The sequence below is a fragment of the Xenopus tropicalis genome, chromosome 7, assembly GCF_000004195.4.
Source record: "Xenopus tropicalis strain Nigerian chromosome 7, UCB_Xtro_10.0, whole genome shotgun sequence".
In the NCBI taxonomy this organism is placed as follows: Eukaryota; Metazoa; Chordata; class Amphibia; order Anura; family Pipidae; genus Xenopus; species Xenopus tropicalis.
In genome coordinates, this window is record NC_030683.2 from 58,442,957 (window position 1) to 58,461,164 (window position 18,208).

The following is an 18,208-nucleotide window of genomic DNA, read 5'->3' on the forward strand; positions in this document are numbered from 1 at the left end:
AGGGACTTGATGTTCCTCCTCCAAATCAAGCAAAAACCCCATTTCAAAATCCATCTTGCCTTTATCCACACAAAAATGAAAAATGTGCTCTGTCCAACACCTCCCCCAATTAGGTGCTAAAATATGCACAGATTCGCATGCTTATTAGCGTGTTTAATGCTTCATGCCCTTTTGTGAATCATGCTTTACTATTCTTTTCATTCGCTAAACACTAACGCAATACGTTAAAAATAACGCATATCGGTAGCGCGCTATTTAACGCATGCGTTATGCGTCTTAACGCATGCAATATTACTTTGTCGAATCGGTCGTTATTTGTTGCGTGCTTTTTAATGCAAAAAAGCATGCGATAAGTGTTATCGCCCTTTAGTGAATCAACCCCAATGTATCCTTAATGGTGGCAAAAAAATCCTACTGGGTTTATTTATCGTTTAAATGATTTTTTAGTAGACTTAAAATATGGTGATCGAAATTAGGCAAAGACCCCTTACCCAGAAACCACCAGGTCTCAAGCATTTAGATACCAGGTCCTATACCTGTAATATGATATGCAAACCTATTCATAGGTATTTGGGAACATCTTAAGAAGCTAAGGCACAAATCTCTTCCTATGAGAAATTGATATAATTTTGATGTAAAAGGGAACAAACAGTGAGGTTGTAAATGGAATTTCAACTACATGAATTTGGAATTTAATTTCACCCAGTAAAGACAGCTTTGATCACCGATTCAAACACATTTTTTGAGCATTTTATGATTTGAACACAATTCAGTTGTTTTAAAGGGATTTACTTAAAGGAATTTTTACATTGTGTATCAATATACTACATTATAAAATTCTCTTGTTTTTTGTCCTTTTCATTATTTTCTTTTCATTTTTACTTTTTTTTTTTTTTCATTTGATCCGTCTTTTTTATCAGGTTTTCTTTTTTGTTTTTGATTATTCTTTTCTCTCTTAAGTATCTGTAGAAACCCAGTCTGATTGTCTTCTCAGAAGGGGGCATTTCAAATTGAGACATACCATAGCACTTTTATATGCATTTACAAACAACTACAATATGTGCATAAATAAAAATAAAGTTGATCATGTATAACAAAACCTCATCATGAAGGGCTATTTTCAGTTAGAAACAATTAAACCTCTTCTTATTCTATAGGTTGAAGATTTCTTAGGTGAGAAGCCAGATTATGATGAAGAAGCTGAAGAAAAGAGATATTACCGACGCAAGAGACTTCTTACAGTGAAAAGTGTTGTGTTTGCAAGCCTTGGAGCTGCTCTTACATATGGAGTATATTTAGGTGTGTTAGCGTTATGGGATAAAGTTTCTAAATGGTTCACCTCTTCTTTACCTTTCATTTTTTCCTATTGAGTAAAGCTCAGTGTACACAATTCTAAGCTCTTCTGTTTTGCTTTGTTTTACCAAGTCTTCATTTCACACCTCTTGTATATGCCCCATTGGGGGAATCATTAGCATGTTTATAGGGATTAGCATCCTATTGTCAGAGAACATGATTCTGTTTTACTCTAGAACAATAGGTGCAAAAAGCATCATTAACATTTTTATACTGATTTTTATAAACCACTGAATTCACAAAAAAGTGTAATCGATACAATATGGTATATAAAAAGTTTTTATGTCACATTTGCATTACTATGCTAGTTTTAGCTTAATGAATAAGCAATAATAATGTTTTGAGTGAATATATTGTATAAATCTTTATTTAAATGAAAAGGAAAGCCTCCCAGGCAAATTTTTAATTTTAGCAGCAGTGCCCCCTTTTAATCACTTCACTGACACTTGCACCAACTTATTTGTACCCCCATAGCATGTCCAGTACTACAGAGTTTCTTGACCGCATTGGTCACCACCTTTAGCTCTGCCAATTCTGTTTCCAGCAGCCATCTTGGTGATCATCAAGCACCACATGCACATTGGCACCCAAACTGGGATATTGGGGTAAGGTGAATTCAAGGTTGGACTGGCCCAACAAGCCACTGGCAAAGGAACTGTGGGGTCCCTTTTTCACCGGGCATGTTGGTAGGTGGGCCAGATTGCTGTTGGCTGGTAATCAGTGGCAGTAGAGATGTAGTGCTGTGAGATGTAATTTTTGAAACATGCAGATTTACAGAAGTGAAATTACACAAACATTTAGAAAAAAATAGCCCAGCTTGTCCTGAGAAAAATGATGTATAGTTTTCCTAGGTAAACTAAAATTCCCCTTCAGTGAAAAGACTGCCAGATGAAATGCAAAATCCTGCTGGCAAAATCATTATTAGGAGGTGCTGAATCCCAACTCTGTATTACACAGCCATGACAACAGCTATGCGACACCCAGGAAGCTTTCTACTGATTGCGACAAGGACCAAAGTACTTAAAGCTCCATACTAAACAGCAGGGGACGTCACTACTTAGGTGGGAGTAAGAAGAGCAAGGGAGCTCGGCACATCTAGTTGCAGGGAAACAAGCTAGGTCTCCCACTGATTTTGTATTATGATGAGCTGTATCATTTTATAATAATAATAAAAATAAAGTGCATAATATAAAATGTAATAATTACATTTACATTATATATATAATAATTTAATTATATACTATGCACTATTTGCACCACCACCCCTACCCCTGGTCCTTGGATAAAATGTCTTGCTTGAAACCGGTCAGCGGTGCAAAAAAGGTTGGGGACCACTAATCTAAAAGACAAAATCTGAAGCCTGTTTAAAAGACAAATTCACAAAAGTGGAGATAAAGTTTTGTGAATAAGGTGAAAAATCTGACAAATCAATCTCCACTTTAATTTTGTCACAAGATCACGACTTTTTGTATTCCCCCATTGACTTATATACTGTATGCATGATGAGGTGTCTACATTTTTTATATTTTTCCAACAGATTTGCCTTAATGCTAAAAGACTACTTCTACATGCAATTTTAATCTGAATTTATATCAATCTTGTGTTACTATTAATTAAATGATATAGTCTTCACTGCTAAATAAAAATGTAAAAAATATGAAATTGGAAAGTAAATTCTCAATTAGAACAAAAACTGTTTCTCTTTTACTTTCGAGTGGCTTAATTTTTAAGTTACAGCAAGCTGTGGTATACACATGTTAAAGTTGTATTAAGGCAAACATTAATGAAACCAAATATGGACATATTGTACCTCTGCATACACAGAGCAAGCAGGAAATAAAGATTGGAGGACTCTCTTTCTAACAGAAAGCTACCCAATCCATTAATAAAATGTGCTCATAAGTCTGACCATATTTTATTAATGGATTGGTAGCTTTCCATTAGAATGAGACTCTTATTTACTACAATATTGAACCGCTACTAGATTTAAAGTCATCAGGACAAGGGATGAAGCAGACTGATGACTAATGAAGCCCAATATAGGCTGTCTAATTTATATACTGCAAGACAAAATTTGTTGCAAACTACCTTGTAATTAAAGAGATACTGTCATGCGGCGGGGGTAATGACTAAAGAGCGCAGACTAGGGGTAGGCAGGAGAGGCTGCCTGGCGCCCCCCAATAGTTGCGCCCTAGGCAGCTGCCTCTTCTGCCTACCCCTAGTTCCGGCCCTGCTTCCCATTGTTCTGCTGATAAGCTGCTGGGGGAAAAAGGGAGTTTATCACAGCACAGGCAATGGCTGTGGCCAGTGTCGGACTGGCCCACCAGTATACCAGGAAAACTCCCGGTGGGCCCATGTGTCAGTGGGCCCTCTTGCTTCTATCTATTTAGCCCATTTCATAGTCATTCCATATTTCTGTATGGGAACATGGAAGCTTGATAGATGGAAGAATAGAGTATAGTATTATTGAAAAGAGACTAGGATAATAAAGAGTTTGAGGGAGGATAAGAATAATTAAAGTTTTGAGAGTGGGCCCATGGTCCAGGTTTTTCTGGTGGGCCCCTGCCATCTCAGTCCGACACTGGCTGTGGCACCCTGGAAAATGAAGAATATGGCAAGCCCGATTTGAAATTTCAAAATTAAATATAAAAAAAATATGCATTTCTGAAAAACGGATTTCAATGCAGGATTCTGCTAGAGAAGCTCTATTAACTAATTTGTTTTGGAAAAAAAACATGTTTCCCATGATCATAATACTTTAATCAATTGCTGTGTGCCAGTGGCAATTTGTCTGTGCGTGGGATAATAGGCCATAATGCATGCGTTTAATGCAATTGTTTTGTGTTTAAAAGGGATGTAAAGGCAAAAAACAATATTGCATATACTGTTTGCAAACCTAATAGAGAAAAATATTTGCAATGTAATTCAATTAGAAATGGTTTACCTTGTTTAAAGTAATCGATTCTCTGCAGCCGAATTCACTGTTTTGTCTCCACACCATGCTGAAGCTGCGCACTGGAATCCTTTTTGCAGCCGTCCGACCAGAGTAGTAAGAAAACGATCAGCGCTGCTCTGTATTCTGAAGGGCCCTTTTGAATAATGCACAGCAGTGCTAATAGTTTTCTTAGTACTCTGGCCTGCTGGTCAGTAAAGGATTCCTGCACGCAGCTTCAGAGGGGAGAGGAAACGAACAGTGAATTCAGCTGTACAGAATCACTTATGTTAATTGAGGTACATTACAAATATGCTTCTTTTTAGGTTTACATTCAGTACATGCAATATTGTTTTTCCTATACATCCCCATTAAAATATTTTTTACTGAATGTAATATGATTGGACATCACGGATGCTGTTTTTTCTACAGGGCTTTTGCAGATGCAGCTTATCTTACATTATGATGAAACTTACCGAGATGTGAAGTATAGTAACATAGGACTGCAAGACATTGACAGTAAGATGCTGATGGGAATAAACGTAACACCTATAGTAGCATTGCTTTATACCCCAGTCCTCATAAGGTTAGATATATTCTTTGCTCAATATTTTGTAATATTTTTATTTCTGATAATTTTACTGCTGGCTAAGAAATAGTTTTGTAATGATTGGATGTTTGACTTCAGCTAATAGGGTCTTTTTCTCCGGTATATTTTTCCTGTAGGTTTTTTGGCACAAAGTGGATGATGTTTCTCTCTTCTGGGATTTATGCTCTGTTTGTTTCCACCAATTATTGGGAAAGATACTACACACTTGTCCCTTCTGCTACTGTCATTGGTGTAATGATTGTCCCATTCTGGGCTTCACTGGGCAATTATATTACTAGGTAAGTAATTAAGCATACAACTGCTCTCCGGAATGCTGTTATTTTTCCTGAAACTTTTATGCTATCTCAGCAATTACAGTGCCAAAAATAACTAATTCTAATGCCCATCACCATTCTAAATCCTGGTGATGTCACTTCTCCTAGGCGCTTTAGTTGTGTGCACAAGTGCAAAATGTTTTTTAATTCACTTGACATTGCTTAGAGAAATGTAGGGAAATTTTGCCCGAGAAGAAAAAGTGTTCTGATGTCAACTTATTACTTACTATGGAGATAGATTACAGAGCCAGCTAAAATATGTACAGCAGCTTATTCAGTTTTAAATGCTAAATTCTTATTGCACTTTACACTGACCTAAGAATGATTTCTACCCTTGACCTTTAAATGAAACTAAAGGTGACCACTAAAGGTGTGTAAGACACTCTTTTTACTCTTTTAGTACTATTCTTGTATTGTGTTATATGTACAATGCATTTGCATCCTGCTGCTTATAGTACAATATTTTGTTTTCTTTTGCCTTTGACAAAATGTGTTTTTAACATTAAAACTTTAGGCAGAATGTAATTTCTACATACAGTATGTATTTATTTCATTTTTAGCTAAGGTATTTTAGGTGTATACTGTGAAACTATACCCCTGAACATAAATACAAAACAGACTCTCCCTGGCTCCTATGATTTACTGTGCACAAACCAAGGGCACACATACATCCTAGCCAGTGAAAGGACAGAGCTGTGTCTTTTACTTTCACTCTTCTTCGCGTTACAGTTAAATATAGTCTGCATTATTGTCTGTCAGGAAATCTCTGATCACCATTTTTTTGTTTTTTTTTGTCAGCTGTAGGTAGAACAATGGAAGCACCCATTCAACTTAACTAAATTAATGTAAATAACTAAAGCTTAAAAGAGGGTGGATAGAAGCAGTATACAAGTCAAAGTAACCACAGCCCTTTTAAACATCAAAAGTACACATTTGGATATTCAGGTGCCTAATCTTTATCCAAGTGCCCCTAGCTATTTCCAAGTGTTCAGCAGGTTCTGAAACTGTGGGGCTCATTTATAAAGTTTGCGCAGCACAGAATTATTCGCACAGTAAACATATTTTCTCTGTCAGTGTTTATATTTATAAAGCTGGACAAGATTGGTGCATTTTTATTCACAGTATGAATGTCAATAATAATCGCAACTTACAAATATTTATGTGTCTGAAATCCACAACTTTGGAAACAGATTTCACAAATTGTGAATTTATATTCGCAAAGTGAAAATTGTCGTTATATTCACACACAACAAACTCACAGTGGTCATGCTCACGCGAACTTCAATCTTGTTTGCGAGCCTTATTAAATATTTATGCGCAACATACATTTTACAGCGGAAAAAAAAGAAAGACAGGCACAGCAGTGCAAAATGTAACTGATTCGGGGAAAACATGCACAAAACAACCATATGCGAAAAAAATATGCGCTGAGTGAACTTTATAAATGACCCAACTGTGTTTTATTACACACAATCTACACAGCACTGCAGACCATGCTCCTTTGTCTTTGTACGTTAGCCTCCTTGAATCAAGCTGCTCACTACTATTAGATAATTTGTTAGTAATATTTTGCATATTTATAACTACCTTCATTCAATAAGATGCTGAAATATTCTTTTTGCGTTTATTGCTTTGAGACAGTACATCTTTTAAAATTTGTGTTAATCAGGTGTATAGTTGTCTCTGGACACATTTTGTTTAGGATAAAAATATATAAATCTTTGATGTACTATTAACAAACTAAAACTCTGACAATGGTTTACTCTGGGAAATGTTAACTAGTTTTGACCAGCTATATTAGTGTCTGTAATAAAGGTTGCTAAATATAATGTATTTTATACCTAAAATAGGCAACTTTGTTAGATGTCAAGTAATAATGTGTGAACAAGGTAAACAACAGGGCACTCCAGTAAAAAATGTATTCATAACATTTTATGGGCCTGATTCACTAAAGTGCGATAAAAATTATCGCACGCTTTTTTGCGGTAAAAAAAACGCGATAATTTGCGCGCGATTCACCATAGTATTATCGCTTGCGATAAATCGCCATTTTCGTATGCGGTATTTCTCGCGCTAGTTTTACCGCATGCGTTAATTTCCGCGCTGAAAAGAATACGATCGCATGATTCACTATAACTTTTGCGCGCTAAATATCGCATTCGGCTATGCGAAAATTAACTCCTACTACAGGCAGGCGAAAAATTATAGAAAAGTACAGTAAATGTTTTTTTGCAATAAAATATGGACTTACAGTGTTATTTATTCAAGTATGTGTCTTTTTACTCAATTTTACTCAAAATTAACACCTACTAGAGGCAGGCGATAATTATAGAAAAGTACAGTAAATTATTTTTTTGCAATAAAATATGGACTTTGCAGTGTTATTTATTGAAGTCTGTGTTTCCCCTAGAGTGACGCAGCCGCCAGTTTGCAGCGAAATGTTCATTTTTAATACAGTAATTTTCCGCAAGTATTGGCGTGTATGGCTAACATGGCGTGTGTTCATTTGCGCGACTATTTATATTTGGCTACAAGTGATGAAATGTTTTGCCAGGCATGGATTTGCAGCGAATTTTTGGACGTGCGTTGAATTTTTTTGCGGCAGATTTTTTCATGCGTTTCGCAAAACAATCCGCCAATGGCAAAACGCATGAAAAAATTCGCCACGCAAAAATTCAACGCACATCCAAAAATTTATACAAGCGTCAAAAAATAATAGTCACGGGCAACAATTTTTTTGCCCGCACAACATTTTTGCCGTTTCGTGGATCTTTCGAAAGATTTGCTCATTTTTCACTAAAGATAACCAGAACACATTTGCTCATCACTAGTGGCTATTATTTATAAGCATCTACTATTTATATGCTACCATTTATATGCTACCATTTATATGTGGCTAATATTTATATACACCATTTATATGTGGCGACAATTTTTATATACTATTTCTATGCTACCATTTATATGCGGCGACTATTCGCGTGCGTAATTTAGCGCATGTACCAGCAAATACCGCATTGAAATAGTCTTCGCGAGTTAAATAACGCATGCAATATCGCGCTTAAAAATGCGCAAGTATGCTTATAGTGAATCGTGCGGAAAATCGACAAAATTAAGACGCGGTAAAATTTATAGCGCACACTAAAAATAGCGCACATTTTATCGCACTTTAGTGAATCAGGCCCTATGTGTGGAATTAATGTTGTTTGCTCTTACAGGATGGCTCAAAAATACTATGAGTTTGTAAACTATAAGGAAGAAAATGTGCGTGAGCAGCGCAGGGTGCCTCGGGGTGCTAGCCACAGATATATTATTATATTTCAGAGCATCTTCTACTCCCTCTTCCATGTAAGTCTCTGATTAATGCATGCCTGTGCAATATAAATAGCTTTTCTTTTTATTCGATGTTTGTTCTCAGTTTTTTAAAGAGTAAGATAGTAAGTTGGGTTGAAAAAAGACATACGTCCATCACATTCAACCATAATGCCTATATATAACCAGCCTAACTACAAGTTGATCCAGAGGAAGGCAAAAAACCCCATCTGAAGCCTCTCTAATTTGCCGCAGAGGGGAAAAAATTCCTTCCTGACTCCAAGATGTCAATCGGACCAGTCCCTGGATCAACTTGTACTAAGAGCTATCTCCCATAACCCTTTATTCCCTCACTTGCTAAGAATCCATCCAGGCCCTTCTTAAAGTTATATAATGTATCAGCCAGCACGACTGATTCAGGGAGGGAATTCCACAACTTCACAGCTCTCACAGTAAAAAATCCTTTCCAAATATTTAAATGGAACCTCCCTTCTTCTAAATGGAGTGGGTGCCCTCGTGTCCGTTGGAAGGACTTACTGGTAAATAAAGCATTAGAGAGGTTATTATATGATCCCCTTATATATTTATACACAGTTGTAACCCTTTCTTGGCTGTAACAAGCCAACAGCACGACTAGATAGGTCTAGAGCATGGGGTACACACGACTCCTTCAGGATGGGCCTTCGCTATGTGGAAGTAACCAAACGGAGCTATGGTGTAGTGCAACTACAACCCACTGTAGCTGTGTGCAGTGCAGAATAACAAATGGGCGCCAGAAGGTTCTTGCAGTTGAACAGTAGAACTGGTTTATTTTCAGCAACAAGCAACTTGCAGGGTTATGCAATATACTCACACATCAGTTAGCATAGCAGTTCTCTGAGGACAGCACAGAGAGGGTGCACACCCGCTCCTCCCAACTCCCCTTGAGCCTGGGCAGGATCAGTGCCACCGGTTCAGTTGCTCACTCTGTGGAACAGTCAGCTGGATACCACTCTCCTCAGGCCCCACGGCAACTTTGGATCAGGGTTCAGACTACCTGCCTCCTAGGTCTAAACCGCGGCCCTACACTAAGGCAACAGTGCCTGTCTGGAAGGGTACTCCCACAGCTACTTTCCTCTGAGCCAAACTGCTCGTGCTCACTTCCCTCACTATCTCACGTTCCTAGAAAGTGCTGCACAAAACTTGCTATCTAACTGGTCCTCATTCACGGGGTCCCTGTCCCCGACTTCACCAGAGTGGCTGACACACTCTGGGACGCATGGCTTTACTGGGGGCCTAGTTCCTTTGCCTCCAGCACAATGCTCCTTCCCCTGTGAACACAGGCAGCCAAAGAGACAGACCCACCCCCTGCTAAGCACTATATCAGAGTGCCAAGGGAGTGGTCTCCCTGTTAACCAATAATCACACATATGAACTCAAAACTGATACATGGGTCTTTGCCCAGTAACAGCACAAAACCAGGAAGCTGCAGGGTTTAAAGCCATAGGGACTAGTTAACCCTATGGATCCCTACACAGTTATCATGTCACCTCTTAAGCGCCTCTTCTCCAGTGTTAACAGACCCAACTTGGCCAGACTTTCTTCATAACTGAGACTTTCCATACCCTTTACCAGCTTAGTTGCCCTTCTCTAGACCCTCTCTAACTCAATAATGTCCTGTTTCAGCACTGGAGACCAAAACTTAACAGCATATTCTAGATAGGGCCTTACCAGTGCTCTGTAAAGGGGAAGAATAACCCCCTCCTCTGGTGAATCTGTACCCCTTTTAATTCAACTCAAAACCTTGTTTGCCCTTGCAGCTGCTGCCTGGCATTGCTTGCTACAGCCAAGTTTATTATCTACAAGGACTCCAAGGTCCTTCTCCATTATGGATTTGTCTAGTGCAGTCCCATTAAGGGTATAAGTGGCTTGTATATTTTTATGTCTCGGGTGCATGACCTTACATTTATCCACATAAAATCTCATCTGCCACTTAGCCACCCAGATTGCCAGTTGGTCAAGATCCTGCTGCAAGGATGCCACATCCTGGATTGAATTGACTGGTCTGCAGAGTTTTGTGTCATCTGCAAACACTGAAACATTGCTTGTAATACCCACCCCTAAGTCATTTATGAACAAGTTAAACAAAAGTGGACCCAGTACAGAACCCTGAGGGACCCCACTGAGAACCTTATTCCAAGTAGAGAATGTACCATTAACAACCATCCTCTGTACCCGATCCTGTAGCCAGTTTTCTATCCATGTGCAAACGACTTCACTAAGACCAATAGACCTTAGTTTAGAAAGCAGTCGTTTGTGGGGAACGGTATCAAATGCTTTGGCAAAATCCAAATAGATTATATCTACTGCATCCCCACTGTCCAGCTTCTTACTTACCTCATCATAAAAAGCAATTAAATTGGTCTGACATGACCTGTCCTTCGAAAAGCAATGCTGATTACTGTTCATAATGCCATTCTCCAGTACATACTTTTGTATGTGATCCCTTAACAGGCCTTCAAATAACTTGCCCACCACGGATGTCAAACTTACAGGCCTATAATTGCCAGGCTGAGATCTTACTCCCTTTTTAAATTTCGGAATGACATTCGCCTTCTTCCAATCCCTAGGTACCATACCTGATGAAAGCAAGTGTGAGAATATCAGAAACAAGGGCCACTGTAATTCTGACCCTAGCTCTCTTAGTACCCGAGGGTGTATTCCATCTGGCCCAGGTGCCTTGTTTACATTTATCTTGTGTAACCCTTTAAGCACCATATACTGTGTCAACCACTGCGTAGTTGGAGCTGAGGCAACAGTGCAGTTATTGGGTGAGACTTGGCCCACTGGTTAAGCACATCTGCCTTTTCTGTATCCGCTGTAACCATATTGTTACTATAACGGGCCACACCCTCAACCTGCATCTTTTCACTATTAATATACTTAAAAAACTTTTTGGGGTTAGTCTTGGCCTCTGCCGCAATGCTCTCCTCATTTTCTATCTTTGCCTTCCGGATTGCTGTTTTACAACACTTGTTATAGTGTTTATATTCATTAAACGCAGCTACTGTCCCCTCTGACTTATATTTCTTAAAAACTTTCCTTTTTTTTCCCTATTAACTTCTTTACCTCAGTGTTAAGCCACATAGGGTGATTCTTAACACTTCTACTTGTTCTTATTAATGGAATAAATTGAGAACAGTAATGATTTAATATCATTTTAAATGACAACCATTTCTGCTCTGTGTTTTTATCAGAAAACATAATGCCTCAATCTATGCCCTAAAGCACTGCCCTTAAGGGGCTAAAATTTGCTTTTCTAAAATTCAGTGTCTTTGTTGCCCCAGTGTAAATTTGTTTCCTGCACCAAACATCAAATGAAATAACATTATGGTCACTATTACCCAGGGGGTTCAACCACTTGCACATTTGCTATACATTCTGGGCCATTAGAGATCACTAGATCCAATATAGCACGGTTCCTGGTTGGCTCCTAAACAACCTGTAACATAAAGTGTCATGCAGAAGTTTATAAACTTGTTCCCATTTACTGTCATGGCAGTACTATGGCTCCAGTCAATATCAGGATAATTAAAATCCCCCATTATTATCACTTGACCCAAACTAGCAGCCTTTTCTATTTGCAACAGGAGCTGAGCCTCCTCCTCCTCACATTAGTGAGGAGGAGGACACTTGTATTGCCAGACAGTTTGCACTGTTTCACTTTAGGGGCCTTTCCTTGGGGGGACTTTTAGTTTACCCAGGAAAACAATATATAATTTTTTTCAGGACAACCTAAGCTTTCAAAATGTGGTAGAATTTTTGTGTAATTCTAATTCTGTAACAAGATATAGGCTTCTAAATATCTAAAAATGAAAAAAAAAAAAATTTCCATAATATAAACACACATACTAGAAACAAAAATTATTTTATGCACAAATATACAACTGATTTGGAAAGTCCCATGTCTCCTGAACGTGCCAATACCAAATATATATAGTTTTATGGAGATTTCTCACTATAAAAAATATAGGTCAAAAACTCACAGCAGTACACTACCAAATTTCCAAAGCACTGCTTCAGAAAGCTGCATACTTTAGATTTCAAGGACAAAAATTCCACTAACAGAAGGTTTATCCCAGAAACATTTTGTACACTTTTTGAAAGAACAGATTCTGGGGAATCCAGAATAGGCACAACTGTAAGTCTACTCCAAACTATCAAGTCGCTATGCTTTCCTAAAATTATTGGTTTTTATCAAAATTTGTGAAATTTTTAAAAAATCGCTTCAAAGCTTCCAGTCTATAGTATCTTAGTATCTGCTACAGGTCATAAAGTAACCAAATAAAACACCCAACATATGAACGCCAGGGGTCCATTGAACACTTTGATGCCCAATATGTATAGGTTTACCTAAGTATGTGGCATGTAGTGGCCCCAATGTGAACATACCACCATATGATCAATCATTTCTGTTATTTCAGCTCCAGCAAAATCAACACATTTACATCATTTTATGTGGGATAAAGCTAGTAAAAAGTACACTCACCCCAGAAAGTCATATATTTTTGAAAAGTACACATTCCCCCGAATCTAAAATGGGTACCAGTGTCTTTTTACTCCAAAGTACCAAGCTGTAAAGCATTCCTAAATTTGGCAATTTTAATAACATTTCCAAAAATCCCCTCAAAGCTTCCTCTTTGCAGCATCTTATCTCCCACGTATCATTAGGTACCAAGATAAAACACCCTGAATTTGACGCCAGGTGTCCACTGAACAGTTTGATGCCTAATATGTATAGGTTTACCTAAGTATGTGGCATGTAGGGGCCCCAATGTGAACATACCCCCTATATGATCTATCATTTCTGTAATTTCAGCTCCAGCAAAATCAACACATTTACATCATTTATGTGGGATAATGCTAGTAAAAAGTACGCTCACCCCAGAAAGTCATATATTTTTGGAAAGTACACATTCCCTCAATTCTACTCCAAAGTACCAAGCCACAAAGCTTTTCTAAAGTTAGCAATTTTGATGACATTTCCAAAAATCTCCTCAAAGCTTCCACTTTGCAGCATCTTATCTCCCACATAGTGTTAGGTACCAAGATAAAACACCCTAAATTTGAACTCTAGGGGTTCATTGAACAGGTTGATGCCCAATATGTATAGGTTTGGCATGTAGGGGCCCCAATGGGAACATACCCCCATATGATCTATCATTTCAGCTCCTACAAAATCAGCACATTTACATCCTTTATGTGGGATAATGCTACAAAAAAGTACACTCACCCCAGGAAGCCATATATTTTTGGAAAGTACACATTCCCCCGAATCTATAATGGGTAAACATTTCCTTTTGCTCTAAAGTACCAAGCCGTAAAGCTTTTCTAAGTTTGCAGATTTTTTATGACATTTCAGAAAATTGCATAAAAATGTTGCAATTTGTCGCATTTATCTCTCACAATTTCTTGATAAAGATCAGATATAGGCAAATCACCCCAAATAGGAACACTTAAGGTCTACTGAACAGTTTGATGCCCAATATGCATAGCTATACCAAAGTCTGTGGTATTTACTGAACCCAAAATGAAAATTTTGAAAAAACTCAGTTTTTGCATACAGAGCCCCCTGTCAGCGTATTATGTGCCTAACTATACAGAGACCCCCAGAAAACCATATATGTTTAGAAAGTACACATTCTGACAAATCCAACAAGGGTAAAGAGTCCTTTCTACACCAAAGTATCAATCTGCAAAGCTTTCCTAAAGTTATTGGATTTTATGACATTTCAGAAAATCGCCTAAAAATGTTGCAGTTTGCCACATTTATCTCACACAATTTCTTGCGTACAAAGGCAAATGACCCAAAATAGGAACACCTAAGGTCTACTGAACAGTTTGATGCCCAATATGCATAGATACACCAAAGTCTGTGGTATGTACTGACTCCAAAATGAAAATAGCGCATATGGATTTTTTGCCTGCCAGCTCAGCTTTTGCATACAGAGACCCCCAGAAAACCATATATTTTTGGAAAGTACACATTCTGATGAATTCAAAATATGTAAAGTTATTTTTGTACACCAAAGTTGTGCTAAAAACAGATTAGGAACACTTATACAGGGATAAAAATGCAATAAAACCACAAAAATTGTGCAAATCAGTGAAACAACAACACACAACAGTGTAATTAGTGGTCAGAATATCTGATCCAATAGTCATGCTGTCAAAATATACAGTTTTTAGGGAAAAGAAACTAAAAACAAAGTGGTAAAATGAAAAAACAAACCAAAAAAAAAAACGTTTTGTGTATACATGTGTATACATGTGTGTACATGTGTAAAAGTTATGTGACAGTGTGTAAGTGTGTATATATAAGTGTAAGTAAGTATGAAAAATGAAAAAAAAACAAAAAATAAAAACTGCTAAATTGTGTGCTGTAAGTGTGTGTGAATGTATGTAAGTGTGTATAAATGTATGTGAGTGTGTGTATACGTGTGTAAGTGCAAAAAAAAAAAAAGCCTTACCTGTCCTGAAGATCAGATCGCTGCTCTGCCCTCCATGCTGCAGTCCAGTACCAGGAAGTCAGTGGGCCGGCGCTGGGGGGGAAGGAGGAAGCAGGAATAAGCAGCGGATGCAATGCGATCGCGTTGCAGGACCGATGTGACAGCCCCCCTGGCTCATTGCCCAGGGGGCTGTCATCGCTATAAACTCTCTGCAGTGGCCGCACACGTCACGTATGAGACACGTCGTTGGCAGTTAAACCCTTTTTCTGCCACGAGGTATCCCATACGTCGTTGGCAGTTAAATGGTTAATAAAGCAGGAGTTGCAGCCCAACATTAAGATCCTATTTAATCCAAAAAAAAAAATCCTATTTTAAGGTTATGTTTTAACACTTGTCTTCCTCTTCACACAGATAAGCTTTGTACTGGCTCAGTTACCAGTGCATTTCTTCCTTAGCAAGTTCTTTTACTCGTACAATCACACACTGTTCAATGTGCGAGACTGTGGTGAGTGTCTATTTTCCTTCATAAATATATAAAAAAAACTGTATTTATCTAAGGTTTGTTTACAGACTCTTTACTTTCAATAGGAGCTGCCATTCAGCACGGGATTCTTCCAAATTTCAACTTGACTGTACTGCATACTTTGCCTCCAAGCCTAAATCTCATCTACGTGGAGAGTGCTCTTATGGGTGCTGCATTGGTGTCGATGTTGCTGGTAATAAATATGCATAGTAGTCATTGATAAAACAATAAATATTATTAAAGTAAACATAAATTCTTTCCTTTTTTTGTTTTTTTATCACAAAAAGATTTTGTTACTCTGTGGTTCAGCTTACCGCCCTACAGAAGAAATTGATTTGCGTAGCATTGGATGGGGAAACATTTTTCAACTACCCTTCAAACATGCCCGGGACTATCGCCTGCGCTGCCTAGCACCATACTTTCTTTATAGTGGCTTTGAAGTTCTTTTTGCCTGCACATGTTTTGCTTTGGTGAGTAGCTACTGTAATAAACTTTAATAAGAATTTGGATCATGTTAAAGTGTTTTTTGTGCACTAAAGAGGTCACACATTGGGGCTGATTCACTAAAGGTCGATAAAACGAGTGATATTTATAGCATGCATTAAAAATATTATCACTTCTTATTTTTTGCAAGTTAACAATCGATTCACTAAAAGGACACATGTCTGAATTAAGATGCAATGTTCTTGGTGTTATTTATCTGGCGATCAGCGATTTTAAGCGATATCTTAATGCATGCTCGATAATTTATGTCGCGTACGATATTTTTCGCCGCACTTGATATTAGCGCACGCTATTACTCACGTACCAGTTACTTTCTGAAAACTACTTTTCTGAAAATAACCATTTCTCTGAAAACACGAACATGCATCACTCTAGGAAGATCACATACTTGAAAAAATCCGACTGCAAACTCCATCTTGTCACCACAGACAATCACCAGTTGCAATTTTGTTCAGTAACGCCTACTCCTGGGAGGTGTTAAGTTTCACAGTAATTATTGCCACATTTTATGCGTTTACTGCTTCATATGTGTTTGTGAATCTTGCGTTAGTATTATTTCTATGTGATAATTACCGCAATGCGATAAAAATAATGCATTGCGATAATGCGCTTTTTAACACATGCTATATGAGTGATAATGCATGCAAAATTATGTTGATGAATCGGTACTTATTTATTGCATGCTTTTTAACGCAAAAAAAGTATGCGATAAGCGTTATCAACCTTTAGTGAATCGGACCCATTGGCTCCAAAGAATACACACGGGGGGGGGGGGGGGGCACACACTGGCTCCAAAGAATACACGCTGGATAAACACAAGCTATTTATTTTTAGTTTTTATTTGTTAATTTCCAGGTCCGACTATGATTCAAAATACAGAATGCTCTGGTTCTGCACTAACCTGTGCTTTCACATAGCATTTTAATCAACTGGAACATGGGGAAATCAAAAGACCAGTGCCATCCTTGTGTGACAGTTGGTTGGGTTCCCAAAATTTAACCAGTGACAGCCCAGCTTAAAGGAACAGTAACACAAAAAAATGAAAGAGCTTTAAAGTAATAAAAATATAATGCACTGTTGCCCTGCACTGCATAGGCGGAGGGTGATATTTTTGTTTGGGTAGGCTAAGGCTAATGTCACATAGACAGTTTCTTTGCCAGCAATTTTCCACTAGCAGAGAAACAGCTGATTAAGTCATGTGGCATTGACAAAAGCTGTCATTCACCTGTCACTGAGCAAATGCACAGGGTGGATTTTTTTTGTCTAACAATGCACTCTGGCATTATCAGGCTAAAATCTTTCTTATACATCGGCTACCAAGCGATGGGCCCTCCGGCAGTGAATGATTTGTCACTCCACATGGACAAAGTCCAGCCTATTTTAAAACAATATGTATAGCACTCGCTTATTATTATTATAAGAGGTAGAACACTCCTACAGTATTCTACAGTGCTTATCTGTTATCTGCTATGTAAAAATATATGCATCCAGCAATGAATGTAATATTTTTGTCTAAGTAAAATTAGCCTAATTGCTCTGCTAGTTCAACCAGAGTAAGGAAAAAAAAAAAAATGTGGCCTTGGAGGGGTAACAATGTTGGAATACCAGGAAAACTACCTGTGAGCCCTCCTGCTTCTAAGCATTTAGCCTATATCATAGTCATTTTCTATTTCTGTATGGGATCACAGGGTATGAATAGATTAAAGAACGGATTATATTATGTAAATAAAAGAGACTGGAAGAATAAAGAGATTGATTAAGAAGAGGGGTACAAATAGCTGGAGAATGGGCCCATGATCTAAGGGTTTTCTGGTGGGCCCCTGGCATCGCAGCCCGTCACTGGGGGGAAAAATCCCTTCCTGACTCCAAGAAGGCAATCAGATCAGTCCCTGGATCAAAGTACAAAAACGGCATGTATGCAGCAATGTAAGCTGTTGTTGTATGTCCATACTTTAGATGTTTTGAAGGTGCTGTAAAGAGTGGGGTATTCACAAATACTGCACTATGACTTCACACATGTAGTGCCTTTGTCCAACACTGTTAGATGTGGTGTAGATTTGAATGTAGAGCACAACACTGTGGGAAAAGGTGTCTTTGCAGCCCTGGGGGTGCATGCTGAACCCTCTTCCAGGAAGCTGCTGTTTTTTTCTGATTTTTCTGTTTATGTGACAC

At 38.1% G+C, this 18,208-nt stretch overlaps 1 protein-coding gene across 4 annotated transcripts in view; it reads left to right on the top strand.

The window, feature by feature from the left end:
- The window catches only part of unc93b1 (unc-93 homolog B1, TLR signaling regulator), an 88,602-nt gene that overhangs the window by 58,296 nt on the left and 12,098 nt on the right, over positions 1–18,208 (top strand). For all 4 annotated transcript variants that reach the window (XM_012960408.3, XM_031904739.1, NM_001100253.1 and 1 more), the window contains 7 exon segments: positions 1,158–1,299; positions 4,718–4,871; positions 5,012–5,173; positions 8,428–8,557; positions 15,421–15,514; positions 15,598–15,725; positions 15,820–16,002. In XM_012960408.3, the coding sequence (XP_012815862.1) occupies positions 1,158–1,299; positions 4,718–4,871; positions 5,012–5,173; positions 8,428–8,557; positions 15,421–15,514; positions 15,598–15,725; positions 15,820–16,002 (993 nt within the window).